Source organism: Carassius auratus, chromosome 20, assembly GCF_003368295.1.
Source record: "Carassius auratus strain Wakin chromosome 20, ASM336829v1, whole genome shotgun sequence".
NCBI lineage: Eukaryota > Metazoa > Chordata > Actinopteri > Cypriniformes > Cyprinidae > Carassius > Carassius auratus.
In genome coordinates, this window is record NC_039262.1 from 11,527,964 (window position 1) to 11,554,887 (window position 26,924).

A 26,924-nucleotide genomic window follows, 5' to 3' on the forward strand; every position below is an offset into this window, starting at 1 on the left:
TCCCTTCGGTTCAGAGACATGCTGTGAGTCAGTTGGCTTCACGCTGAATCGCGCATGCGCAGTATCATCAGTTCATCGGTTCTCAATTCGGACGCGTCCGACAGAAACGATTCTCGGTTGACTGTACTGATGATCCGAAAACCGATGCAACCGGTTCTTGACTCGAGAACGAGAATCGCTCTAACCGGCACGTGCTGCAGTTCAGTGTCATCAGCTGCTCTACTCGTGTTCATGTTCTGTTTACTACAAAATCAATTTGTGAATGTCATCATTAACTATAAATACAGTACAGATATCTCATAAATCATCCCTTATTCCTATTAAACATAAGAGTCTTTAGAGTCTTAATTATTGTCCAACTTCCCTGAAAACACATTTGGCCTATACATTATATACAATATACAGATTGGAAACATTAATCTAAAAAAAATAATTAAAAAAAATCAAAATAAAATATAGTTACTTTATCACACTTTCCGATGTTTAACAAAATACTTACAAAATTACACGCATGCGCAGTATCATCAGTTCATCGGTTCTCAATTCGGACGCGTCCGACAGAAACGATTCTCGGTTGAGTGTACTGGTGATCCGAAAACCGAAGCAACCGGTTCTTGACTCGAGAACGAGAATCAGCTCATCGGTTCTCAAATCGGACGCGTCCGACAAAAACGATTCTCGGTTGAGTGTACTGGTGATCCGAACACCGAAGCAACCGGTTCTTGACTCGAGAACGAGAACTGCTCCAGCAGTGGGCGTGTTTGTTCATTATCTGGCTCGGCTCGGTGTTCATCTTCAGTTCGGTCTTCACAGCATTTCATTCAGTGTACTGTTTGAGTAAATGGATTACCCCGGGAAATTGGTTTATTCTGACTCAGAGGGAGTGTCAGTCACGTTAAAAAGTTAACAGCTTAAGTAATTTGTGGATTTATGCTTATTGGAGACGTGAACCGTTTCAAACGATTCAGTTCGATTTGGTGAACTGGTTCAACCGGTTCACTAAGAAGAACCGGTTAAATTGAACGATTCGTTCACGAATCGGCCATCACTACCACAGACCGAAAACGTGACCGTTTGGAGCACCGGCTACGGCACAAACAACGTTGTAAATGGCACGTTTGTGGCTTTCCATTTCCTTTTTTGTCAAACATCCCGTGTCTATTTTAAGAAAACTTAACAAGCATCGGAATACTAAAGATGCTTACAGTTAAATTAAATTAAATTTATGCATTTAGCAAACGCTTTTATTCAAAGCGACTTACAGTGCATTCAGGCTATCAATTTTTACCTATCATGTGTTAGATACACTATAGTATATACTACTATAGTTAGATTTACTGTTTACTTTATATTCTCTAAGCGATGCTTTGCAAAGCTACTTTTTAGTAATTAATAAAACCTCACAACCGTGTCTTGTCTTGTATAATACAACATTTTCTGACATCTAATAATATCTGCGCGCGGAGGGATTGAAACCTGTCTATGATTGAAACACTGACGTTCATTTGAGTCACATCTGCTGACGTCACTTGCGTTAGAAATCGCTACGTGCAGAATGAAACCTTAACGTTGAATGGAGGAATTAAGGTCTTACTGTACGTTTACTCTCTGGAAACATTGTAATATTTGCCATGTGCATGTTTCCCTTACATTATCAATAATTTATTTGTTTTCTTGCTGTATCAATTATTCACTAAATCGAAAAAAATTAGCATGAGCATTTATAGAGATTGATGACTTAGTTTAATGAAAGCTGATCTCCTTAAAATTTGATTGCAGGAGTAAAAAACAACACAGCATTTTCATAAGTTGTACCTTTTATTAAAAAAAAGTTAAAAAAGCTACAATGCTCATATAAAAAGTTTATACTCTATACTAGTTTAAGATCATACAATAAACAAAATCCTCTTAGAATTTAAGTGTGAGACAATGTACAAGAAAACAATTGTAAAAAGTGTAATAACCTATAATTTCCACAAACATAGTTTATGCAAAAATTCTGACAAAACCAAATAATATATGTAATCACTGGGGGGAAATGTTGACTCTGTATTATGTTGACTGATTTTTAAGTATTAAAAAAAGAATACTGTACTAAATGCATTTTAAACACTTCACACATATAAAGTGTTATGACACTCAATGCATAGAACTAGACAAATGCCTTCTCGTTATGAGGGGTCTAGAGGACTAATAGACTGATATACTTAAGCCAATCACCAAAATTAAAGAAGTTGACTTATTTAAAATCAATACTGAAACCAATAATTTGTGCAAAACAACTCACAAAGCACTAATTCTGTGACCGATTTACTATGTGCAAAGGCTTTTCTGAATCAGGCTTATTAAGTCCTCTAGAGTTAAAAACCCACCCTGAGTTTGACCACAGCCAACACTCACTGTTTGCAGTAAATAAATTAAATAAATTAAGTCACAATATAAAATGGGTTGGCCCCATCATACTTCATTTGCTGATAAGACAAAATAGAAGGACTTAGACGTCTAACAACAAACAAAACCAACATGGCTGAGCTGATTGACAGCAAACTGCAATCAAACCTTGAGAGGAAAAAAAAATACTTTGTGCAAATAACCACACAAATGTAAAATGTCTCACCGTATGTATACTTGGTGCATTTTTTTATATTGGAGTACTGAATTAAGATGCTTCAGTTTATGGATTTTGATAAACAGAAAACTTGAGTTGTTGCACATAAGAATCTAATCTCTTCGGTTAAAATCAATTTGTAGAACATGTGCATAATGTACAGTAACATATTACAAGAAGAATCTATTGTAAAAAATATATAATTTATATACACATTTAGACAATCTTTTGTCTCCTTATGAAAATATCCCAAGCTTTACAACTTTTGTATACATCTTGTTCTGCTCTCCGTAGTGTCATGAGTATAACAAATAAATTAAAAGAAAAACAAAAAACATCATGTCTGGACAGACAAATACAGAAAAATCATTAAAACATACAGAGGGTATGCAAATAAGATGACTATGGTCAGCTCATAAAATCAAGGCCGTCTTTCAAAAGACATCAACTCTTTTCCCTGAAAGGACTCCAGACTTTACTTGCTTTCCATAAGGAACAGAAAAGCCAGTAATATTAAGACAAGTGTGTAAGTCTCTGAACAAGGTGGAACCTAAGATCCTACAATGATTTCCATGATGTGATCCAGTTCATTGAGATCAGAACGACATTTCGGGGTGGATACTATGGTGGGGGAACTGTGTGAAGGAGCCAAGCTGTCAAGGAGGTCATAAGGGCCCATCTTGGGTGCGCTCTGCATGCCGGTCAGCATGGTGTCCAGATCATAGTAGGAGGTGTCCACATCAGAGAACAGTTCCTCAAGAGCAGAGTCTGGACCCGGGGAACCGTTTTTTATTTCAAATGTACCAAAAACTTGTCCTGTTGTCTTTGGACTCTTTGTAGAAGCCTCATCCTCGGTGTCTATCTCCTCATCTTCTCCTGAACCAAGACTAGAGTCTTCAAGGGCCTCTTCGTCCCTCTCTACACCACTGAGCTCGCTCTTCTCCCAGCACTGGCCCATACGCCCTGCCAGGCACACATCAGAGACAGTATCGCTAACTGAAACGGAGCACAGCGTCTCGTCAGCTACCACCTCCTCTTCACGGCAACCTTCGTAGCTGATGACAGAAAAGAGTTTAGGTTCTGCATCCTGCTCTCGCGACCTGCAAAGGACCTCAGTGGCCACCAAGCGCTCGGAGGGACTCTGACCTGGATTGCAGAACGCTTCAGTGACCATATGCCAGCTGCCATCGTGGGTCATCTCCTCCTGAATCTGCCTGACTGTGTTGGCAATGAGAACCGAGCGGCAGAGGTTGGGCTCCACCAGCATGTGGCACAACTGCAGCTTAATGAGGGACATGTCCAGCAGCGACTGCCGTTGCAAGCTGTACGAAGATGCCACCCTGGCACCTACCAGGCTTTCGGCGGATATTTCTTCATCACCATCGGAAAACTTACGCTTGGTGCCCTTGGAGAACATGTTTAGCCTACAGAAAAGAAAAAAGGCATAGCGATGGTCAGTTTCAATTCATCCAATTCTTCTCAAAGTCTGACCCTGTTTCTTAGATCAGTAAAACATGTTCTTTACATTTATTAAAAATTTATAATTGTTGCGACTAGAACTAGAATATAAAACCAATGGAAATGTGAATCATTCTTATAAATTTCAGTGCTTTCAGTCTAACAAAAACATACAAACCATTAATCCAGAGTTAAAGTAATCTTTTAAAGCATTTAAACTGTATTAAAACATGTGCAATGATTGTATATGTATGCATGTATATATATAAAAAAATGAAATGGATAATTAACTGACATTTTAAATAATATATAATATTACTGACCTTGGTAATAGTCTAATATGATTGACTATGGATCAATAAATGCTTTGGTCTAATTGAAAATTATTTTAGCAGGAACGATAAACTCCTAAGCTTCAGAACGTCAGAATATTTTTTAGGCTAAATATCACATCTCAACCACCTAAAGTATGCATAAATGGATTTTAAATGTAGATCTTTGCACATGATTGGAATTTGAAGATTATTAAAGTAATCTACATGAATTCACACTATATCAAATGAATGATTTAGCTAATAAAATGTTGGAATTGTACTTTAAGCCTTTAAATATAGATAAAAATGGAGGTGAAAGTAGATACCCCAAACAGAAAGTCTAATGTGGAGAGCCACAGTACTGAGACGAGGACTCCCTGTCTCCGTGGCCAGCCAACCAGGGTTACAGGAGCCTAAAAGTAACAAACATGCATCCAGTATAGGAAAAACACATGACACCAACCAGCATGACAAAGCACATTATCTTTCATCACACTAGCTCTTGACCGAATGAGTGTTTGTGAGCGTGTATGTGACTGTGTGTGTGTGTGTGTGTGTATTGTTGGGAGGAGTAGGGAGGGGCATAGGGACCTCTGATCAGCTACATAAACTGGTGGGTAGGTGAAAGGTGGGAAAGACATAAGACGATAGCTTAACAATGGTAATGAGTTACATTTTACACATCAAACTCTAGGCAAAACAAGCAAATCCATTAAGTGCAAGCACACAAAAACCAGCACATGTATTGCAAAGTCATTTCATGTTAAGAGGGATGACTTAACATAATGGAGATGATTTGCTTGACAGTTAACCAAGATCACACACAAGAACTTTAAACCCATAACCACACTGTTAACCAGATATTAAGGGCATGGTGGTGTGCCTACCTGAAGCACGGGTGACATCCCAGCACTGTTGAAAAAGAGACCAGAGTGCAAGCTGACACACATCCGCTGCAACTAAAACTACAACCAACATTTCCAACACCAGCACTGCATTCAGTTAACAATAGAGTGCCGCAAGAAAGGAGTCCTAAAACCGGGAAATTAGTTAGGAATTTCGAAACTCTGGTTCCATCGAGCCAAAAGTCAGTGGTTTTTTATTAAATATGGAAAATAAAGTCTGTGGTTAACAGAAGCTCAATATGTTTCAGATTTTATTCTGCAACATAAAATCCCACTCATTATTTTTTTGAATCTTGAAAATGCTCTAAATGGAACTTCAGAGGCTGTCGGGGACATTAAACGACATATAGGCAAATATCTACTCACAAGTCGACTTTTACAGCCTCGTTGTGTTTATGCGCATACTTTTTGCAAAATATTCAATCTTTCCAAATTGTTGCCTTTAAAGATTAAAAGATTTAACAGAAAATCTTTGGTGGTGAACGTGTTGTCCTGCGACCGTTTGTTTATATAGCTTTTTATTTCGGCCGATTGGATTTAGTCATCAAAGTTGTTAATTTGTGATTATTATTAGAGATTAAAAATTATAAACAAGACATTTGAGAATAATAAACTTTAATTGTTCAAATTGCTTTTTTGTTGTTGTTGCAATTATCCAAAAGTCAGTCCTTTTAGCCTTTTCCTCCCTAAGGGAACCAGTGTGATGCCAACTTCTAGAACGGCCAACAAAAAAATATGCCATTCTTGCAGCACTCTATATCGAGAATGATTTTCAGAAGATCTGCATGTGCTCTTAGGTATAACAGTTTGAATTTTTGTCTACATTGCAAGGGGTGGCACAGTACTAATCAAAAGACATTAATAAAGAAGAAAAAAATCAGTTAACAATTCTTCCAGTAGCTGGAGCCTAAACTAAATCAAACTTACAGCGAAGGGGGCAGTGAATAATTGATCCACAGGGAACGTATCACACAGGCTCCGCCCACACAGACTCACTCCCCCTCCCCCACCGCACTGACGTGGTCAAAAAGTGCGCTACTGGGTGAGTAACAAAATAAATTAAAACCAGTGAAATAAACACCCAAACTCTTCATTCGAAGGTTCGATTGATAATAATCCACTAGATAAATATAAATAGGAGGTTACTCACAGACTCCCTGACATGCGAGACGGGGAAACAAAGGTATAAACCTCTCAGCTGAGACGACAAAGATGGAAGCCATTTTGATTTTTCAAAAGGGTCCGCTGGCTAGTCAACTTCGCCAACACAAACAGCATCTTCAGCTTTTCCGAACGCTTACCGTGTCGACAAAATGCACGTGAGGGTGAAATATAGTTTGGAAAAACACACATGACATGTAAAGGCAAATAACGGGGCGGCTAAACATGGACCGCGCGATCACTTCCGCAAACATGCCGCTTTTCGAAATCGACCGCGCTGCGATTTAACCATCGCGGATCGAGATCATCTGAAGCGGTGTGTCTACATAATATAGATAGTATTTAAATCGCATGTACCAGTACGCTTAGGCTTACCTCGTGTTATTGGCGTTCTTTGGTGGCGAGCGTCATACGCGCCTGTAGGCCGGGTTTAATGCTGAAGCTGCAGCTCGTGTGGCCTCTCCAGCTCAGATTGAGATCACAGTGAGCAGACGCTGAGCTGCGCGAGGCAGCAGCTGAAGCAGTGAAAGGGCCGATGGGGGCGGACTCCTGCTTCTTGATCGACAGCAGGCCTTCGCAGGAAAGGGGAGCCCCGAACAAAAGCGTCTGTGATTCAACCCTGGGCCCCAACTTCAACAATGCACATCTTGTTTTGCAGGCATCTTAAAAATCAAATGGACACGCACGAATTTGATTTCTCAGAGTAGCTACACCACAGGTCCAATTTCTCAGCCATTCCCACTGCCCTAAGAAGAACTGAATGGATATATAGATAACATTAAGAATATCATTCATATGTGAAAGATTCACATTTTATTAAAAGTGAGTTATACTGATGACAGTGTCGGATGTTAACGTTGTTATAAAAGTGGCAGTGTTTGCACCTTAATATTCTAGCGCATTTTTACATTTGTGATTTTCTTTTTATGTCATGTAACTAATATGAGCGCAGTATGTTAATTCAAATTTAATCTGTTAAATATCCTTTAATATGCTGGGGTATTAAAATATCTTTTTAATATTCTGTATGCTGGGGTGTACAGATATTTGAGAAGCTGGAGGTGATGTTGGAGGAGATACAAACTGCAAAACTCAAAGTAAAGAAAAAAAATATATATATAATATTATTATTATTATTATTATTTATGAAACTGTCCTTTGTCATTTTGAACGATTTCAAGAACATATATATATATATATAGCATACTATAATATAATATTATATTATATATATAAACAGGTAACATATATGACATAGGCTCATGATAGGTAAAAATTGATAATGCACTGTAAGTCGCTTTGGATAAAAGCGTCTGCTAAATATGTACATTTAAGATTGTAGTGTAAATAAATTGTGAATTAGAATTCTGAAAAATTCTGAGAATGTGAGTTTTGTGTTTAATTGATATAATATTGTGGAGTTGGTACTTCTGTCCTAAATGGGTTCAAGTATCAGTTGGACTTTTTTCAACAGTATGGGGCGTTTTTGTTTCTCCTGTAACCCTAACTGAGGTGTCCCCTGGGCTCCATTTTGCCGACAACACGCATTTAATGTAGCTACCTGATTATTTAACACTTAAAATCTACCCTGAAAGAAGAGTGTTCATAGTCACATGAAACTGAATCAAGATTAATTGTACTCTATTCAGTGCCTCCATCTAGTGGCTATACTAAAAGACACTACTCAAAAAAACACAGATCTTCGCGTTTACTCATTAGCCCCGAATCGTATTTTATGCTTTAAAACTTTTTTTATTTCTTTATTCCTTTTTATGTCTGCATTTAAAACTGTTCCTCAATATTTGATACACAATTAAAATACGACGAGCATGTACAATTGAACAAACAATTCAAGTCATAAAAAGATAAAAGGTCAAGATTCCGCAGCGTTTCCTGCCGCCGCGTTTATGACGTGCACAACGTACTGTCATCAGGTAAATATTATTTTTTCTTCAGTTCTGTATTTAAGCTGTATATCTGAGTTTGCCTGTTTAAGTATGATTTCAGTCTATTATTATTATCTTTGGATCATATTGGTAGTTTCTGGATCGTGTCAATTCTTTACTTACACTTTCACTTTCTCTTTTTAGATTACACATCGCATAGCTTTTCTAACGACCGGGCCTTCTGATAAACATCTTTTCGTGGGACGACAAGATCGGGACATATCTTTTTTAGTGTTTTAGCACGTTTTGTTAGCGAAATGGCAGAGGCTATGCTGGGAGATCACGAGCAGTACAGCTGCTCAATATGTTTGGAGTTGTTGAGGGATCCCGTGACAATTCCGTGCGGACATAGTTACTGCATGAGCTGTATTAATGAGTGCTGGAATACAAACGATCAGAAAGGCATCTATAGATGTCCACAATGCAGACATACCTTCAATTCAAAGCCTCCACTCAACAAAAGTACAATGCTTGCTGAAATAATGGAGAAACTGAGGAGTACAGAGTCTGCTCAAAGTCTCGCTGGGCCTGGAGAGATTGCGTGTGATTTCTGTTCTGGAGAAATGATCAAAGCTGTCAAGTCTTGTCTGGAGTGTCGAGCCTCTTACTGCGAAACACATGTACAGCCCCACTATAATGTTCCTGCACTGAGGAAACACAAGCTGGTGAAAGCTGCAGTCATTCCAGTGTGCCCCAAACACGACAAGCTCCTCGAGGTTTACTGTCGAACGGACCAGAAATGTGTCTGCATGCACTGCTTACTAGATGACCACAAGGGCCACGACACAGTACCCTCTACAATAGAGCGCAAGGAGAAACAGGTGAAGATGTCCATCGTTTTTCTTCTTCTTTTCTTTACTAACTGGTAAGGGCTGTCAGTAGTTCAAAACAGGGGTCACCTGACCCCACTCGGTCCTGGAGGGCCGGTGTCCTGCAGAGTTTAACAACAACTTGCCTCAACACACCTGCCTGGTTTCAAGTATGCCTAGCAAGACTTTGATTCGCTAGTTCAGGTGTGTTTGAGTAGGGTTGGAGCTAAACTCTGCAGGACACTGACTGTCCAGGACCAAGTTTGGTGACCCCTTTAAAAATTTGAATCACACAATTTTGTGATTAATCGCTATTAATCGCAAGAAAATAAGCATAGTCCAATTGTTTAGCGTATTCATTTGGTCATCATTTGTTATATCCAGCTAAGTAATCCATCAGATTGAAGGGTGATGTATTTTCAGTACTTTCTGTCTTTTTTCAAGGTAAATGTAGGTGTCTTAACAAAAAAGGACACTTGAAGACTTTAAAAGGACACCAAATTACCAAGTAATGATAAGGTGGTCTCTAATTCATAAGTTTATGCTTAACAAAGCACACGAAAACATTACAGAAATTCACAGTGTGTGGTAGGCCATACGTACACTGCAACAGCAAAGTACTGTTCACGTTTTGGATGAGTCCAATTGATATTCTGAACAGGACCACATGGTATTGCCAAAAAAAACCCAGACTTGACCTGACCATGTATAATCTAGTATACATATCCATTCAGAATGACTAAACACAGCAACATACACATGACCAATCAAAACATAATCCTGAATGTGTGTGGAAACAACCTGAATGTACTCAAATGTCTTTGTGCATAAATACCATGTGTGTCCAGAGCTTGATTGACCAAGTTTAGTCTGTTTCACACAGTGCGTGAAATGATGTAATGATGTAACTTTATGTGTTTAAGTTATTTCTTTGTATTAATTTATTTTAATATGTTAAGGATTTTGAATTCACCACATAAGCTGTTTTATTGCTTTATCACATTGCATAACGCATTAACTTAGACCAGTGGTTCCCAACCTTTTTCAACTCGCGGCCCACACAACCAAACACATATGTTTGCGCGGCCCACCTCAAAAAAATTAACTGACCCCGCTATTGTTGGGTTAATAACTTAGTACTCAGAAGCTAGATTTTAAACTGTATTTATTGAATAAACATGGACGAAAAAAATATCGATTTGTTTTAATCAATTTTGCAATTGTGACACACACCGATATGCTTTTACAGTCAAAAATGCTTTCAGGATTAATTTTAAACATATTTCCAAAAGAAAACCAATCAGAGTTTTATCAAAAAGTTGTAACATCTCTAGAACAGACATAAGTCAAAATTATCACTATAGTGAAGATGTAAAAAAATGTATAGACTTGTGGCAAAAAAAAAAAAAAAAATCCTGTATACAGGGACTTTTTTTTCTTTTTTGCCATGCATTCTTCATAGAGCTCTTTAATTGTAGCGGTGGCTCAGGTGTTTGCAGTGTGTATACAGTATGTGTATGCGCTCAGCAGTGAGAGCGCATAAATATAACGCGAAAGCACATTAAAATAATGCACGAGTGCGAATCTCTCTGTTCGCACGCAGATTTCCTTTGCTCTGTCACAAAACCGGTCGTGCTTGCTCAGAAACACGCTGCTTTGCGAGGAGAGAGTGTGCACACTTAAAACGTGTCTCCTCTCACTTAAACTGCATCCTGTTCACTAACAAATTCACTCTATGCTCATGTGTTAGACATGAATTATTTTCACACATTTTTATTTCTAGCCTTTTACCGCAGTGAGAACTCTCTGATCCGTCAACATTGGCTCAGAAAAAAGGCGCATCACAGACAGTGTGTGAACCTGGAGTTAGGCATATGCCCAGTCTCTGTTCTCGCGCTAGGCGCAATGCATTCTGATTGGATCAGATAGCATACTACGGGAGGTCAGGGCCACGGAAAACTGTGCTATTAAGCGATTTAGAAATCGCGCACGCTCAAATCGTGATTTTAGGACGTTTTCTTTTAATCGCACAGCCCTAGAATGGACTGCAAATGAACAGAAAATAATTGGCGGCCCACCTGCAATGCCGCGGACCACAGGTTGAAAACCACTGACTTAGACAAACCCACTTGTAACATAAAACAGTTGGGTCAATATCACCATAGAGTGCCTTTCAACCCTCACAATACTCACACATTTTGAGTTTAATTTACCATTCACTTTATGTCATGTCATAATAGTAGACACTCAAATACTATAATAAATATATTATTTGAGCTCCCACAATGTTTTTTTTTTTTAATTATGGTCCACTTTTTAGAGCATAAAGCATTGATATGTCCACCCTGTCGTGGACATATAAATTACAGTTAAATATGTTTTCATTGCACTATTAAGATACAAATTATACTTTCTGAAAGGTATGATGTCCCTTTCCTAAACAGGGTTATTTGTTTGCTTTCAAATTATAAATACATAAAAGATTTTATGTAAACAATGTTTTTTCAAAGAAACTCATACAATTTGCACATGTTTTTTTTCTTATTTGGAGAAATATTTGAATATTTGGACGCAGTTTTTTGTTTACATGTTATTGCCCCCACACCTAGCACAATGGATTATATAGGTATGATTACATTATTATTTTAAATATTATTTAAAAATACCAAGATGACAGGGTGGACGAGCCCACGACGGAGTGGACACATAAAGCAGAACACAAAAAGCATGACAATTAAAAATGTATTCAACTTAAAAAGATAAATATAATTACATTCTCAATCACATGTATATATATATTTATTATTATTACAACTATTATCTACAGCAGATGTTTCTATAAAATGTAATATAACATTTCTATAAATTGCAATATTAACTACAAATGAATGCTATGTCCACCCTGTCATGTGTATGTCCACCCCATCGAGTCTAAGTGGCCAACAGGGTGGACATTTTGTAACAACGACAGGGTGGACATTTTGAGCTTCAATTAGCATATTTGCTTACAACAAACTGTGATTAGCTAAATAGTTAGTCTGGTTGTTGAAGAGAATTTGGTATATTTAAACTTACATATTTTGAAAATATTGTATTTTCATCACTTCCTGTATATTTTATGACGACAGGGTGGACATGTTAAGCTTTGGCAAAACAAGTAAGCAAACTTATATGAAGAAAATTTGTCACTTGAAAAGTCAGCTGCTACTCATCTCAGCAGTTGAAATTCCCGCCACTGAAGATATAAAAAAAAATCTGTTGTGATGATGTCACTAATGGTGATGGCCTCTTCTTAAAGGGACAGATTCCGCAATACGACAGGGTGGACAACCATCCAAGGGACATAGACAAACTCTTCTTTTTTATTAAATAAAAATATTGTTTTTTATTACAAAATGATCAATACACTCAATTTGAGTAATATCTTATTTAACAAAATATTAATAGGAAACAATTATTATTATTTTTTTATTATTTGACTATTTTACTCTTATTCGAATTTAATGAGCAGTGCCTGGGACATAGCAAAACAACATTCATCCTCTCATACAAAACTAAAGAAAATATTAAAATGTATCTAAAGAGCAAAGTAATGCTTCTGTTATGAATAAAAAAACTTAGCCTAATATAACACACCTTTCATAGTAATTTGTATGTTGAGTTATCATGGCAAATGAGTTATTTATGTTCAGGACACCAAAAGGCACCCTACAGTGATATTGACCCAGTTACAAAATGCGATTGACAAATGTTTTCAATAAGATTTAACAGACTTTGACTTGTGATTTGCCCTTAGATAAAACTCACACACTCTCAGACAAAAGTCAAGCAGACAATGCAGGCAAAAGAAAAAGAGCTACAGAAGATGAAAATGGACATCACATCCCATTCAGTAAGTTCTGATGTAAAACAAATAACGTTCAATATTATACAGAAAGACTCTGCATTTATCAGCTGACACAAGAATAATCACTGCCATGTTGGATCTTGTAATCGTAAACAACATTTTTGTTTTGCTTTGGTTCTCCTCAGGATTCTGCAAAGAAGGCCGTGGAGAACAGTAAGAAAGTCTTCAGTGAATTAGTCAAACTTATTGAGAAAAAAAGCATTGAGGTGATTGAAGAAATAAAGGCTCAAGAAAAGGCTGATCTGGATCACGGCACAAAGCTACGAAAGAAGCTGGAGGGGGAAATCACTGAGCTGAAGAAGAGGGAAGGGGTTCTAGATGATCTTCTACAGACCGAAGACAACATCCAATTTCTTCAGGTACAAGCACTATAAGTATTATGATTATATATTAGAACCCAGAATTATAAAACATAACGGACTGTTCAAATATTGCCAGTTCTTCTAAAAGTTATATTACTTAGTCCTTGAATATTTTCCCCCTCAGAATTATGAGACTGTGTCCTCTACATCTGGATCTGATGAGTCGCAGAGTTTCCCATTTCAGCCATATTGCTCTTTTGAGGATGTAACAAAACTTATATGTGATCTTACTGGGAGACTTGAGACTACTTGCACGCAGGAAATAAGCAAAACAATGAATAAAGGTAAAGTAACAATGATTTCCACTTAATGACTTCCTGCATGTAATTATATGTGTGAGTGATGGAATGGTTTAATGTAATATCTTACTTTTAGTTTCAGATTTGTCCACAAAGAGGCCTCCATTTGACATTGTAATTGGAGACAGGGTCCGAGTGAAGCCATCTGTTGTTACTCCAATACACAAATGGGGATCGGTTACTTACTCGAGTGTTGGTGTTGTTAAAAGTGAGAGAACTGACAGATATTGATATGTATTTATATTAGGCATGACAATTGCAGTGAAAATTATACACACACACTTAATGTCTTTAGTACCACAGACTGAGAAAATGTGATAGTTTATATTACTGCTTATTTTATTTTATTTTATTTTTTTGTATACTTCTGCAGAAATTCAGGGTGGTTTGTTGACAGTGGATTTCCCCGAACAAAAAAACTGGACTGGTTTAATTTCGGAAATGGATCATGTGACCGGTGCTGGTTCAGGTAATCTACTGTATTCGTCAAACAAAAAAATGCTAAAAATATCCAGAACATCTACTGATAGAATATTACACATTGCATCTGAGCAGTTTTGTAATATTTTACCTGTGACAGATTTGTCAACCAAAAATGGTCCATTTGACATCAGTGTTGGAGACAGAGTCAGAGTGAAGCCTTCCATTATCACCCCAAAACATAACTGGGGTAGAAACGTCACTCATAAGAGTGTGGGTGTAGTGAAAGGCAAGATCGTTCCCCCCCTCTTATACTATAAATAATTAACTATCAAGCAATTTCCCACTAAAGTATTGTGTTACAATATGAACTTGTTCTGTTTAGACATAAAAGATGATGACAGTGTGGTTGTTGACTTCCCTGGACATGCAAACTGGAAAGGAATTCTCAGTGAAATGGAGCTAGTAACTAATGATAATGATGAGATTGGTAAATAAATGTTTAAACTTTTAAGTATAAGTATATATTTTAAGCTTCAGCAGAAACACTCTTAAAAATAAAGGCTGCAAAAGGTTCTGCAGTGAAGAATCCATGAATATTAAAAGTTCTTCATAGATCCATCAATGCCAACTTTTATTTTTAAGAGCGAATATGACTCCAAGCAGTAGGGGAGAGCAGGGGCGAAAGTAACCATTTTTCAGAAAAACATAATTTTAAAAGATAACGTTGTAGACAGAAATATATTTCTGCTTTGGTCAGTAACTCATAAGTGTGGTCTAACAATACCAGGTGGTATTTTGTAGAAATGTAGAAAGACTTCAGTATAATTTCACTTTGAACATAAGTTGCACATTGTTACTTTCGACCCCATCGGTTGGGACACACAGGTGGGTCAAAAGTAACACAACAATATTTTATTTTATTAAGTAAACCTGACTATGGCCTTGTTAATATGTAACTGCAAACATATTTTGACCTTTATTTTTGCAAAAAAATATTAAATTAAATTTTTAGATTTTTATTTTAAATTTAAGTTTCATCAAATGTCTCAAAACCCCACTGTACAAACTTGATTAGTTTTTTCAGTGTATTTTTATTAAAAATCATTAGAATTAATAATATAATTATGAAATTATATTAGCATAATATTAATTCTAAACATAATGTAACAGTAGGCCTATTCATGTTTCCATCCAGTTGTTTTATGCATAAATTGAAAAAGTGCATTAAAACATCTGGAAACACTGCAAATTCATAGGTGGAGGTGTAAAGGCTAAGATATGGCTAAAACCTAAACATAACTAAGGTAAATGTGAGGTAGGAGCTGCCCAGATGTTCCTCTATGTCCAGAAATGCCCTCTCATAAACATCTGGATAAAACCATACCTATGTTTGTCTTCCGGACCCTCACTCTGACTCAAACATATTCTTTTGGTATAATATGACATTAACATTTTAATAAATGATGCAAGACACAGAAATTCACCGGAATAGCATGTACCGGATCAAAATAATACTTTTTGTCACTGTAGCGGGACAAAAGTAACAACTGTTACTTTCGTCCCTCCAGAAACTCCTGACATTTAAACCAGATTTACTTTTATACTAAAAAACTTTGATAATGCAAACTTTAGGGTGTTAAAGCACTAAATAACCTGTAGATTGATCATTACTGTGACACATGAAACAAGAAAAACAACACAACTAATTAAAAAATATTACCGCTTCAATAATTTACTTTTTGTTGTCGAAAACATTTTTACGGACCTAACTGCGGGAAATGATGATGAAATCACGTGATATTTCTCAGCTCTGTGAAGGGTTGCGTGTTGAACATGCTGTCATAGCTTGGCATGCAAATGAAGTAATAGGCTCGGAGAAAATTGCTTTGTTACTTTCGTCCCACGTTACTTTCGACCCCGCTCTCCCCAACATATCTAGAGAGCCTACTTTAACAAAATAGTTATCTGTCCATTGAATGAAGCACAGAGTGTATAAAACACTTGATACATGATAAAATAATCTAGTCTTCCATCAAACACTCATCTTGTACCTCCATGTGATATTTCAGGACCTTCAAATCTGGACCCCAGTATTAAGATTGGAGACAAAGTTCGTGTGAAGCCGTCTGTTGTTACTCCAACACACAAATGGGGAGCAGTCTCTCACAAAAGCATTGGTGTTGTTCAAAGTAGGAGCACTGAGTTTAATAACTTCTGTTATGAATGTTGAAATAAATGATTATTGTCTCATTGAATGCCTGTTATCATAGAGTGAGAAAAAGCAGCATACTTTACATTAATTATTAGTTGTTGTTTTTTGCATTTGCAGAAATTCAGGGCGACTCTTTGACTGTAGATTTCCCTGAGCAAAAAAACTGGACTGGTATAGTTTCAGAAATGGAGATTGTGGCCAGCGCTGGTTCAGGTAATTTTTACTGTACTTGTTTTAGGACATGACTATTTAAATAATTGCAGACAGTTTCTTAGCTGCCGTTTAAATGCTGTGTTGTGCACTTAAATGTGAAAGTGCATACTGTAATATTTTACTTGTTTCAAATTTGTCAACAATTAATGCTCCAGCTGACATTAAGGTTGGTAACAAAGTCAGAGTGAAATTTTCCATTTTCACCATTACCTAACTGGGGTGCTGATGTCCTCATAAGATCGTGGGTGTGCTAAAAAGCAAGATTAATTTTTCCTCAAATAAATGATCGGTTATCACTAGCAATCCGCACTCAAGTACTAGCCTTAAAATATGAAATTGTTCTCTGTTTAAACATTAAATGTAAATAACAGTCAGATTTTTGATTTGCCTGAACATGCAAATTGGAAGGGAATTCTCTCTGAAATGGAACTAGTAACCAATAATGATGAGTTTGGTTATTGCAGTATTTCCATGACATTTAAGTATAGCAGCTTTTCAGCAGAAAGCTCCTCTCAGATGTTCGTGACGTTCCTTGCATTTCAGGATCTTCGAGACTGGAGTCTGTTATTAATATTGGCGACCAAGTTCGTGTGAAGCCGTCTGTTGTTACACCAACACACAAATGGGGAGCAGTCACTCACAAAAGCATTGGTGTTGTTCAAAGTGAGAGCGATGACTGACATTGATTTCATTACTATTATTAGGCATGCTATCTTCATGCATTGTGCTTTTTACAAAATTAAATGAAACAATGATGCAAGATTTTTTTTCTAGGCTTACTGTGCACCACAGTGTGAGAAAAAATGACATGTATTTACAAAAAAAAAAAAATGTTTTGTTTATTTATTTTTGCAGAAATTCAAGATGAGTCTTTGATTGTGGATTTTCCTGAGCATAAAAAATGGACTGGTTTAGTTTCAGAAATGGAGCTTGTGGCCAGTGCTGATTTAGGTAGTTTGCCCATGCATAATTTTTTTTTACAGTTTACACATTGTAAGTAAAAATGCGTTCTGTATTATCTTAATTTTCATATTTGCACTATAATGTTTCAGTCGAAATTAAGGTTGGAGACAGAGTCAGAGTGAAATCTTTCATAATTACTCCAAAACATAACTGGGGTGGACATGTCACACACAAGAGTGTTGGTGTTGTAAAAGGCAAGATCTGTGTATTTTTTTTTTTTCAAAGAACAGATTTGAGGAGACATCAACTACTTTAATATATTTATCATATACACTGGAAGACAAAAGTTTGGAATAATTAAGTTTTTTATTTAAAAAAATTATTACGCTCACCAAGCTGCATTTATTTGGTCAAAAATAGAGTAAATAGAGTAATATAGTGAAATACTTTTACAATTTAAAAGAACTTTTCTATTTGAATATATTTTATTGAATGCAGTATATTTACATTTAGAATGCATGTGGTTGCTGTTGGAAATGATTAAGTGGTTGTCCTCTCATCTGTCTAGATATCAAATCTGAGGATGTGATTGTGGATTTTCCGAAACACAAAAGCTGGAAAGGCATTCTCTCCGAGATGGAGTTAGTAAACTCAGGTCAGTTACTTAAAGATGTTTTTTTTTCTTCCTGAATTAGTTGTATTTATTTAAGCCTTTCTGTTTTTCTACAGATGATGACTTTTCAGGATCCTCTTAGATTGTGAGGATGTGACTGTGGATGTCTCTGTTTACCTTTTGCTTTCATTGGGAAAGAGCACATACTCCTAATTATGTTTCAGCCTCACTTTAAAAACAAATCTAAAATAGTTCATTCTATATTTAATAATAATGAATTGCAAATGTCCTGTCAAAATACAATGAATGCAAATTCACATTTTGCTGTTAAATTAGTATTTTCTTGTCTTTTGACTGAATTAAATACACTGCTCTGATATCCAGCCCTTGTGACTAAAGCTAATATGTCTTTTCATGTTGGTCTACAAGTTTTTGGTTGTTGTTTTGTATAATTCTTCCTAGCTGCGAATCATGACAAGTTAATCAATAATACAGACAAATTAGTTGTGTTGACCACACAGTTCAGTTGAATGCACTGCCGAGTTTCATGATTGACAAAACTACATTTCCCATGACCCTTTGTGGCCGCAAGACTAGAAAGCTTCCTGTTTTTGCCACGAAGATTTGCTAGGCTAATGTTGATACTGAAAACCCCTTAAGATCAAAATTCAAACAAATCTACGACCATTACTTAAAACACAACGGTCTCTGTTATGAGGAAAATACAAAACACTACATGTTTTACCTTGCACAAGCTCTTACATATTTACTACTGTATTTGTGTATTATGATTACATGCTTTCACGTCAAACTCACACTTCCACCTTCACTTACGTCCATGGTTCTTTTCTAACACGAGTAGGTTAGGTTTTAGCAGGCATGGTTCAGCTGCTCAATATGTTTGGAGTTGTTGAGGGATCCCGTGACAATTCCGTGCGAACATAGTTAAACAAAGTCTCGCTGGGCCTGGAGAGATTGCGTGTGATTTCTGTTCTGGAGAAATGATCAAAGCTGTCAAGTCTTGTCTGGAGTGTCGAGCCTCTTACTGCGAAACACATGTACAGCCCCACTATAATGTTCCTGCACTGAGGAAACACAAGCTGGTGAAAGCTGCAGTCATTCCAGTGTGCCCCAAACACGACAAGCTCCTCGAGGTTTACTGTCGAACGGACCAGAAATGTGTCTGCATGCACTGCTTACTGGATGACCACAAGGGCCACGACACAGTACCCTCTACAATAGAGCGCAAGGAGAAACAGGTGAAGATGCCCAGTTTTTCTTTGATGACCCTCAACTAGATTACACAATGCTATTGACAAATGTTTTCAGTAAGATTAAACAGACTGCGAATTATGCGTTTTAAACCATATTAGTTCAAGCTTCTGATATAGGGTTTTCTGAGACCATAAATCAATAATTCCACTGATCTCTTGTCTCTGAGGCTGGGACTCTAAATAGTGTTCTGTGTTTGTTCTTGCAACCAAAGACAGAACAGTTACCATGTTTTGCTCAAACTTTCACCATGGCATTAGAGCTAGTACATCGTTGTCGCTTCCAAAATTAAACTGATGGCACCGTGGGTATAAAATTACAGGTATTATAATGAGATCCATTTTTCACGTCACCTAGGGAGAGAAATAGTCAGACGCCTTGTTTTCTCTGGCACTTGCAGAAAAAGGCTTACCAATACAAAGTTAGGCTATACTGGATTAATCTTTTTCACGTTTCAATGGTTTCAGGATGCATCGGGGACCTGATTACAGCACTTTAAATCTATAAAAGTCCGATTTTATGATGACACTTTTAAGGAAAAGTGACTGCTTATCAAAAGTTATACATTATTATTACACACTCTCTGGAGTACTTGACTCTGATTGGTCTACGTTGACATTCACTAGTCAGATATTTCTTAATTTGCTGTCGATTATTGCAATGCTGTTTATCAGTCCTCTCATCTGGGTTACTAAAACAGGTGTTACTTTCATGTCTCTCATATCACACCATGGACTCGCTTTCTCTATTGTCTCAGTTGTCAATAGTAATGAAATGCCCATACTTCACTATTATTATCCCAGCAATAATCGAAGAAATCGTTGCTTTTTATGGAGTAACGCAATATAGTAATGCATTACTTTTAAAAGAAACATTCCCCAACACTGATCTTTGCTCTAAACTTGTTTTATTCTGCATGAATAGGCCAACACATTGAATAAATGCATGATTTTCTTTCAATATTTTTATTAAACAGATTGTAAAACGAAAATATAAGCAATATATGCATGCCATACATGATTAACAACACAACCTGAATTTTTATTTTTTTTTATAAATGCATGATTTGTAGCACCCTAGAAAAAAATTATGTATAGCTGCTATGAAATTATATGTATTGTCAAAGCACTATACAAATAAACTTGAATTGATTTCTGAAAGATCATGTGACACTAAAGACTGGAGTATGCAAAATCAGCTTTGCATAACAGAAATAATTTTTTTTACTGTATTTATGATCAAATAAATGCAGCCATGGTGAGCATAAGAAACAAAAAAAAATCTACATTTTTCTAACCATTTGGGCATTATTGTTTATATTTTCTGAAAAACATACATTTCAGAACTCTCTTTTTGTGCACTACTTTGTGTTCTGAGTCAGCTCTACACGGATTCAGCCACACAAAGTGAATAAAAGAGGATATGACTCTTCATAAAAGACAATACAGTCTTTATTTTGCCAGTTTTCCCTAAAACGATTTGAGACAAACTGTGTTCACTGATGTGTGTGCACTTTGGATGGGATAAATGCAGAGCACGAATTCCGAGTTTGGGTCAGCACTTGGCCACATGTCAAGTCACTTTCACTGTCATTACAATAAATGCTCTGTAATAATGCCATTTGTGATCAGAAAAACAAAAACAAATGTTCTGAATAATTTTGTCTGCTGAAATATTGAAACAAAAACATAATTTCTTATTCTTTAAAAAAAGAAAAAAAAAAAAAAAAAACATTTTAGGATGGGCCTCTGAATCTGCCAAAGAAGAGGATGCTGTTAGTGGGGTTGTGCCTGATGAAGAACAAGAAAGGGTGATCTGCCGTGAAACTTTCTGAACTGCGGCCACACAGAAATATAAAGGCTGCAGTGGCTGCTGCTGCCTCTGTGCCTTCCTCATTCACCTCAATAAAAGCTTTGTGGATCACTGCTGAAAGGACGAGCCCACACTGACTGCTCATGCCTGTCAGATCAGCCATTGTGTCCTGAAACACAGAGGTCATACCCATCTCTTGCAGTTTTTCTGATAGGGAGGTATCAACTTCCATTTTGAACTTTGGCAAATGGACTCTGATATCCATCCATGTTTCCATTTTGTCTTTTCTGGTCCAGTCAAGCAGCTTGTCAAGCGTCAACTCGCTCTCCAGCTGTAAAACACACAGACATACATGCTGAAAAAAAAAAGAAACATACACAGAACCATACTATTCCATAGGATTCAAACTATCAATTCTTTCTGCTCACAACACTTTTTGCTGACCTTCTGAAGAGGGTCAGAGCCATCCTGAGTTTCGTTTGGAAGAAGGATGAACATGCTGAGTTCTTCCTTTTCATATGGTAACTCCAGCACCTTCAGATTACACTCTGGGATGTCTCTGAAAGGGAATGTCTCTTCCCGGTACATCATTTGCACAGGCCGGCTCTCATTCTGATTGAAGACAAATGTTATCAAATGATGTAATGAATAATATATATATAAAAATGACTTTTACAAAGTTCAACATCAGCTTTATAGAAATTTTTCATATGCTGTTGCACCCTTGAAACAAAATGCAGATTGCACCTGGTTTATTTTAAATGGCATTTCTTTAGTGTTTCCTGCTTCAAATACGTGTTTCCAGTTTCCTTTAAAGTAGATGGCATTAACCAGAACTAGTATGGTCCGCCCACTTATCATACTCGGCTGAATAAGATCTTTAATTTTATCTGAAAAATAAAACAAACAAAAAAAGCATGCATTATTTATAGTGTTCTGATCATTTGCATGAACGTATGCATCTACATTTACACTTACACTACATTTATTCATTTAACAGACCCTTTTATCCAAAGCGACTTTACAAATGAAGACAGTGGAAGCAATCAAAAACAACAAAAAGAGCAATGAAATATAAGTGTTATAACAAGTCTCAGTTAGTATATATATATATATATATATATATATATATATATATATATATATATATATATATATATATATACACGCCCACATATAATTGCATAATGAACGAAAAGAAAATAGAATACAAAAAGATTAGAAAAATAGTTAGTTTTTTTTTTTAAGAATAGAATTAGAATAGTGAGTGATAAAGTTAGAGGGTCAAATAAAGATGGAAGAGATGGGTTTTAAGCCGATTCTTGAAGATGGCTAAGGACTCGGCTTGCTCGGATTGAGTTGGGGAGGTCAATCCACCAGGCGGGAACATTTAATTTAAAAGTCGGTAAAAGTGACTTTGTATATACAGTCATATACTAAATATACTTTCACATAAAGCCTATAAAGCTGAGAGTGATTCGCCAATAAACATTCCCATCCACATTCTGATAGATTTGATGTTATTTATTTCTCACTCTCTGTCTGCTCTTCCACCCATTTGTTAATGAGCTGTCGTGACTCGTCCGATGCTCCAATGAAGTCCACAGCCTGAAGGTCAGCATGGTACAGCTTCAGAGTGGAGTCCAAATACTCCTACATAATACACACACACAAAAAGATATGCATGAAAGTCTCACATTATTACAGGCAGAATAGAGCACCCTCTAATGAGCAAGACCGGAGGACAATATCAAAGATTTGATTTTATAAAATATTTGAAATTGCATGAATTTAATTTATGTGGATATTTACATGGTTCACTGAGGCCCTCTTTGCATGTGCATGATGTGTGCATCTTTGACATAAGCTGCAGGAGCCCTTGTTAAAATGTTATTCCACATCTATGAAATGGACTCACAGGTAAGAAGCAGAAGGTTTTCTCTCCGTAGAGGCGGTTGGCCAGTTTGAGGATGTAGGAGGCTGATGGACTGTTGATTGCTGAGGTGAGGCTCTCAAAATGAGAGTGAACATCAGAGACAGAACTGAAGGACAAAACCTGCAAAACAAATTTTATAAAACCTCTCAAAAAACCTGCGAGACTGTCACAAAATGTCACATTTCATTCTGACTTATTCAATTAAAATTTAAATACCAAGTAATACAAGTAGCCAATATGAAAGATTTATATATATATATATATATATATATATAAATAAGTGTGTGTGTGTGTTATTTGTTCATACAAATATTATAAATATATATTTACGGACTTTGAAAACATTGAATTATTGAACAGTTACACATTTTATGTATTTTCTTATTAGCTAGTTAAACTGAACATTCTAAACAATTTTTCTTACAGTGTACCTAACTGAACAATAATTATATATACACAAGCTAATAACATACTGTATCATAAATTTGCATTTATTATTGACCAATTATATAACTAGCAACTTAATACACATTGTATGTTTGCACTGTTAGGCATCTTTATCCAGCTCTCTTCAGGTTGATGTGCTGTTTGGCTGGCTAGCTGTTCAATGGTTTCCTCTTTTTGTGTAATTTAGATTTAAAAAATAAAAAGTCCCTTTATCTATTATTTGAGTCACTTTACAAAAGTTGCTTAAGTTGCCAAAAACTTTAAATTGCTAGTTTTTTTTTTTTTTTTTTTTTTTAAAGTTGCTAGGGTAGTCTGAAAAGTTGCTTAATCTAGCAAAAAAATTGCTAAATTGCAACACTGAATAGATTTGAAGAAGCAGAAGCATGGAAGTAAAGTCTGCAACTAAAATGCGGAATTGAGTTTTATTTATCGGGCCATTCCTTAAGTTGAACGGTTTTGACTGACGGCGCTCTGGAAAGACAGATTTATATTCTGAATTAACCCTTGTACTCTGTTTAGGGTCTTTTTGACCCCAAATGACATTTGCTGAAATACTAATAAAAAAATGTTCCCTTTATCTAAATGGCATGAGATTTTGTATGGTTGTCAAAATTTGGTAGCTCTAAAGATAAAAAGTCAAACTGGATTGATATCTGTTTGTATGTTAGTGTGAAAAAAATAGTCCCTCTTCGGGGTCTATGGAGACCCCACATCGAAATGAATAGGGAAATGATAAAATCGATACCTTTAATTTTTAATTTGTCAAATAAAATCAATAAATCCACCACAATGCAGACTACAAAATACACGAAAAATAAATGACAAACCTTCCACACATTCACAATGCAGAACAATTACACTCGCGCACATATCCTCCCCAACCCCCCAAAAATCAAACATTGCCATCAACTGAATACTATTAAAAATATAGATTTTCTTTTGTTACATAATTTGTTAAAAATGTCAGTTACAATGCAGACAACACACAATATCTGGCAACACTTCACAACCACAATGGAGTTAAAACACACATGACCCCCACACCACCCCACAGACCCATAAAACCCACTCATAAGAAATGAAAAAAATGGCATAAGTGGCTCTCTCTTACACAGTTTTGAAATTAATATCAGCTACAACAAAGAACACACACAGAAATGATTGAGTGACACCACAGCACATCCACAATGAAGAATAAATGCAAACACACACCCATAAACACACTATACAAACATACACCACCACTTGCAGGGTTGACTGTAATCCTGTCATAACTGCAAAAAATGCTATTTCAGTACAATAAATGCTAAACTGTTACAAAGAATCATTTGTTACAATAATGGTTTCATCATCTCTTAACATAGATCAAAATAAACAACTTTTGACAATATCTATACAAGATCTGTGGTGGGGGAAAGTTGTGGCCTAATAGTTAGAGAGTTGGATTTATAAACCAAAAGGTTGTGAGTTCGGGTCTTGGGCAGGCAGGAAATGTAGATGGAGGGAGTGAATATAGAGTGCTCTCTCCATCCTCAATAACATGACTGAGGTGCCCTTGCTCCATTGGCACCGCAGCATAAACGGCTGTCCACTGCTCTGGGTGTGTGTTCAATGCTGTGTGTGTGCAAGTAGAATACTCAGAATTATGCTATGCAAGTGAGCCAATTAGAGCCATATTGTGGCTGTAGTTGAAATTTCATTTTTATTTTTATTTTAAAAGTGTTTGTTTTAAAGTAGATGGAAACAATTGCAAAAAAAGCTGTTTTTATATAAAAAAATATATATATGTATTTTTACATTTATTTGTACGAATAACTGTACAAATGTGGAGCATTAATAAACTGAGTAAAATTATTATTATTATTTTACTATTATTTTGTTAAAAAATTACATTTTAATCTCTGGGGACCCAAACAGTAGCTACGCGTGTCACCCCCAAACGAACAAGGGATAAAGACAGTAAAAGTGAGTGGGTCCAGTATCATCGGAATTAAACTGTGGGTGGCTCTGGTCTAACATATGGTTCCGACGCACATGCTTTCATCAAATCAAAATCAAAAGAAAAACAAATGTATTTAACTTAAATAAATGCAGCATGTGTGTGTGTAAGTTTTAGTGTGCCTATTCATGCAAATAAACCTCACTACAGTAAATACAAATAACCGTTATACATTATTTTAACTGCGCAGTATGTTAGTACTTCCTGTACTGTCTTTAATGGCAGTAAAAAAATCAAAAAATCTTAATAGTCCTAAATGTTGCTAAATTAGATGTCGACAGCGGAATTTGCAGAAACTTGACAATCGTAAAAAACAATAATATAAGCTACCAAGGGTAATGTGTCAGTTCCTTATACCTTTTCCATTTCTTTGGCAGTGTCTCCTCGGGCTCCCAAGTAGACCATGCTGAGCGCTGCGCTGATGCTCAGGGGAGAAAAGAACATGTTTCCCGCAGCGTTGCTCTTGCTCAGAGCCCGATAGAGATCCAGAGCGAAGAGACTGTTAGCACGAGACAGACCCTCCATGACTGATGACAACTCGCTCGACAGTGCGCAGAAACAAAGAGGTCGTTTACTTCAACTTCACCGCTAGTTAGTAGGAAAAGTTGCTTGTTAGCATAATCTATGTTTTAGAGCTTCTTACTGTCACTCTGCTTCTTTGTGTTGTCGGAGTAGACTGTGTTTTGGATGAAAAGCACCCCACCCATTGGCAAGGTTTCACTTCCTTCTTAATTTTACCCTTTATTACATCTGTCATATCAATAATACATAATTATGTACTATAGAGGGCACCAAAACTATACAGTTGCTTTAAATTATAGGCTATACTTTTGACTTCACATTAGTCGTTCTTTCGGAGGTAAATAAAGAACCAGTGTTAATGACATTTACATTTTTGCCAGTGATTTCTACGGGGATCTGCCTTTCTGATTTCAGCTATTCAGTTCTGACTACTATTTAAATTACAGTAGCCTATTCCAATTGTGACTAGTACATCATTTTGGTAACACTTTAGATTAGGGAACACAGGCTATTTACTATTAACTCATTTGCTGTAACTATATTGATAATAAGGTAGTTGTTGAAGTATGTTAAGGTATAGGGTCGTATTAAGGGATCTAGAATATGGCCATGCAGAATCAGACCTTAATGTGCTTCATAAGTTCTAATAAGCAGCCAATATACTAGTAATATGCATGATAATAAAGAACTAGTTAATAGTGAATTGTGTTCCCTAATCTAAAGTGTTTCCATATATTTGATATTTACATTTAATCATTTAACAAACACTTTTATCCAAAGCGACTTACAAATGAGAACAATAG

At 36.3% G+C, this 26,924-nt stretch overlaps 3 protein-coding genes across 19 annotated transcripts; 1 reads left to right on the forward strand and 2 right to left on the reverse strand.

Annotated features, from left to right (window-relative positions):
* Positions 1-1,805: 1,805 nt before the first annotated feature.
* LOC113120924 (cell division cycle-associated protein 4-like) lies at positions 1,806-7,281 on the reverse strand. Of its 8 annotated transcripts, none has more exons than XM_026291070.1 (4): positions 6,822-7,268; positions 5,268-5,292; positions 4,707-4,793; positions 1,806-4,032 (listed from the first exon to the last, which is right to left on the reverse strand). In XM_026291070.1, the coding sequence occupies exon 4, from the start codon at positions 4,023-4,025 to the stop codon at positions 3,159-3,161; it is 867 nt and encodes a 288-aa protein (XP_026146855.1). In that variant the 5' UTR covers positions 4,026-4,032; positions 4,707-4,793; positions 5,268-5,292; positions 6,822-7,268; the 3' UTR covers positions 1,806-3,158. The 8 variants fall into 8 exon arrangements, with proteins under 8 accessions (XP_026146855.1, XP_026146858.1, XP_026146857.1 ...); XM_026291069.1 differs by lacking the exons at positions 4,707-4,793; positions 6,822-7,268 and adding exons at positions 6,213-6,323; positions 6,436-6,458 and having other exon boundaries at positions 1,808-4,032; XM_026291067.1 differs by lacking the exon at positions 6,822-7,268 and adding exons at positions 6,213-6,323; positions 6,436-6,458 and having other exon boundaries at positions 1,808-4,032; positions 4,707-5,292.
* LOC113120921 (tripartite motif-containing protein 65-like) lies at positions 6,254-18,556 on the forward strand. 9 transcript variants are annotated; one of them, XM_026291055.1, is made up of 16 exons: positions 6,254-6,327; positions 8,537-9,213; positions 12,998-13,093; positions 13,234-13,467; positions 13,595-13,754; positions 13,846-13,977; positions 14,143-14,238; positions 14,350-14,478; positions 14,575-14,679; positions 16,262-16,381; positions 16,522-16,617; positions 17,161-17,280; positions 17,473-17,568; positions 17,670-17,774; positions 18,089-18,175; positions 18,250-18,556. In XM_026291055.1, exons 2-16 carry the CDS (start codon positions 8,650-8,652, stop codon positions 18,273-18,275), a joined length of 2,166 nt encoding a protein of 721 aa, XP_026146840.1. In that variant the 5' UTR covers positions 6,254-6,327; positions 8,537-8,649; the 3' UTR covers positions 18,276-18,556. The 9 variants fall into 9 exon arrangements, with proteins under 9 accessions (XP_026146840.1, XP_026146842.1, XP_026146843.1 ...); XM_026291054.1 differs by lacking the exon at positions 6,254-6,327 and adding an exon at positions 7,852-8,380; XM_026291057.1 differs by lacking the exons at positions 6,254-6,327; positions 17,161-17,280 and adding an exon at positions 7,851-8,380.
* Positions 18,557-20,295: 1,739 nt separating this feature from the next.
* On the reverse strand, positions 20,296-26,902 carry LOC113120923 (leukocyte elastase inhibitor-like). 2 transcript variants are annotated; one of them, XM_026291063.1, is made up of 7 exons: positions 26,243-26,902; positions 25,957-26,140; positions 23,136-23,273; positions 22,753-22,870; positions 21,965-22,107; positions 21,662-21,829; positions 21,141-21,548 (listed from the first exon to the last, which is right to left on the reverse strand). In XM_026291063.1, exons 2-7 carry the CDS (start codon positions 26,122-26,124, stop codon positions 21,141-21,143), a joined length of 1,143 nt encoding a protein of 380 aa, XP_026146848.1. In that variant the 5' UTR covers positions 26,125-26,140; positions 26,243-26,902. The 2 variants fall into 2 exon arrangements, with proteins under 2 accessions (XP_026146850.1, XP_026146848.1); XM_026291065.1 differs by lacking the exon at positions 26,243-26,902 and having other exon boundaries at positions 20,296-21,548; positions 25,957-26,124.
* Between the last annotated feature and the right edge of the window lie 22 nt (positions 26,903-26,924).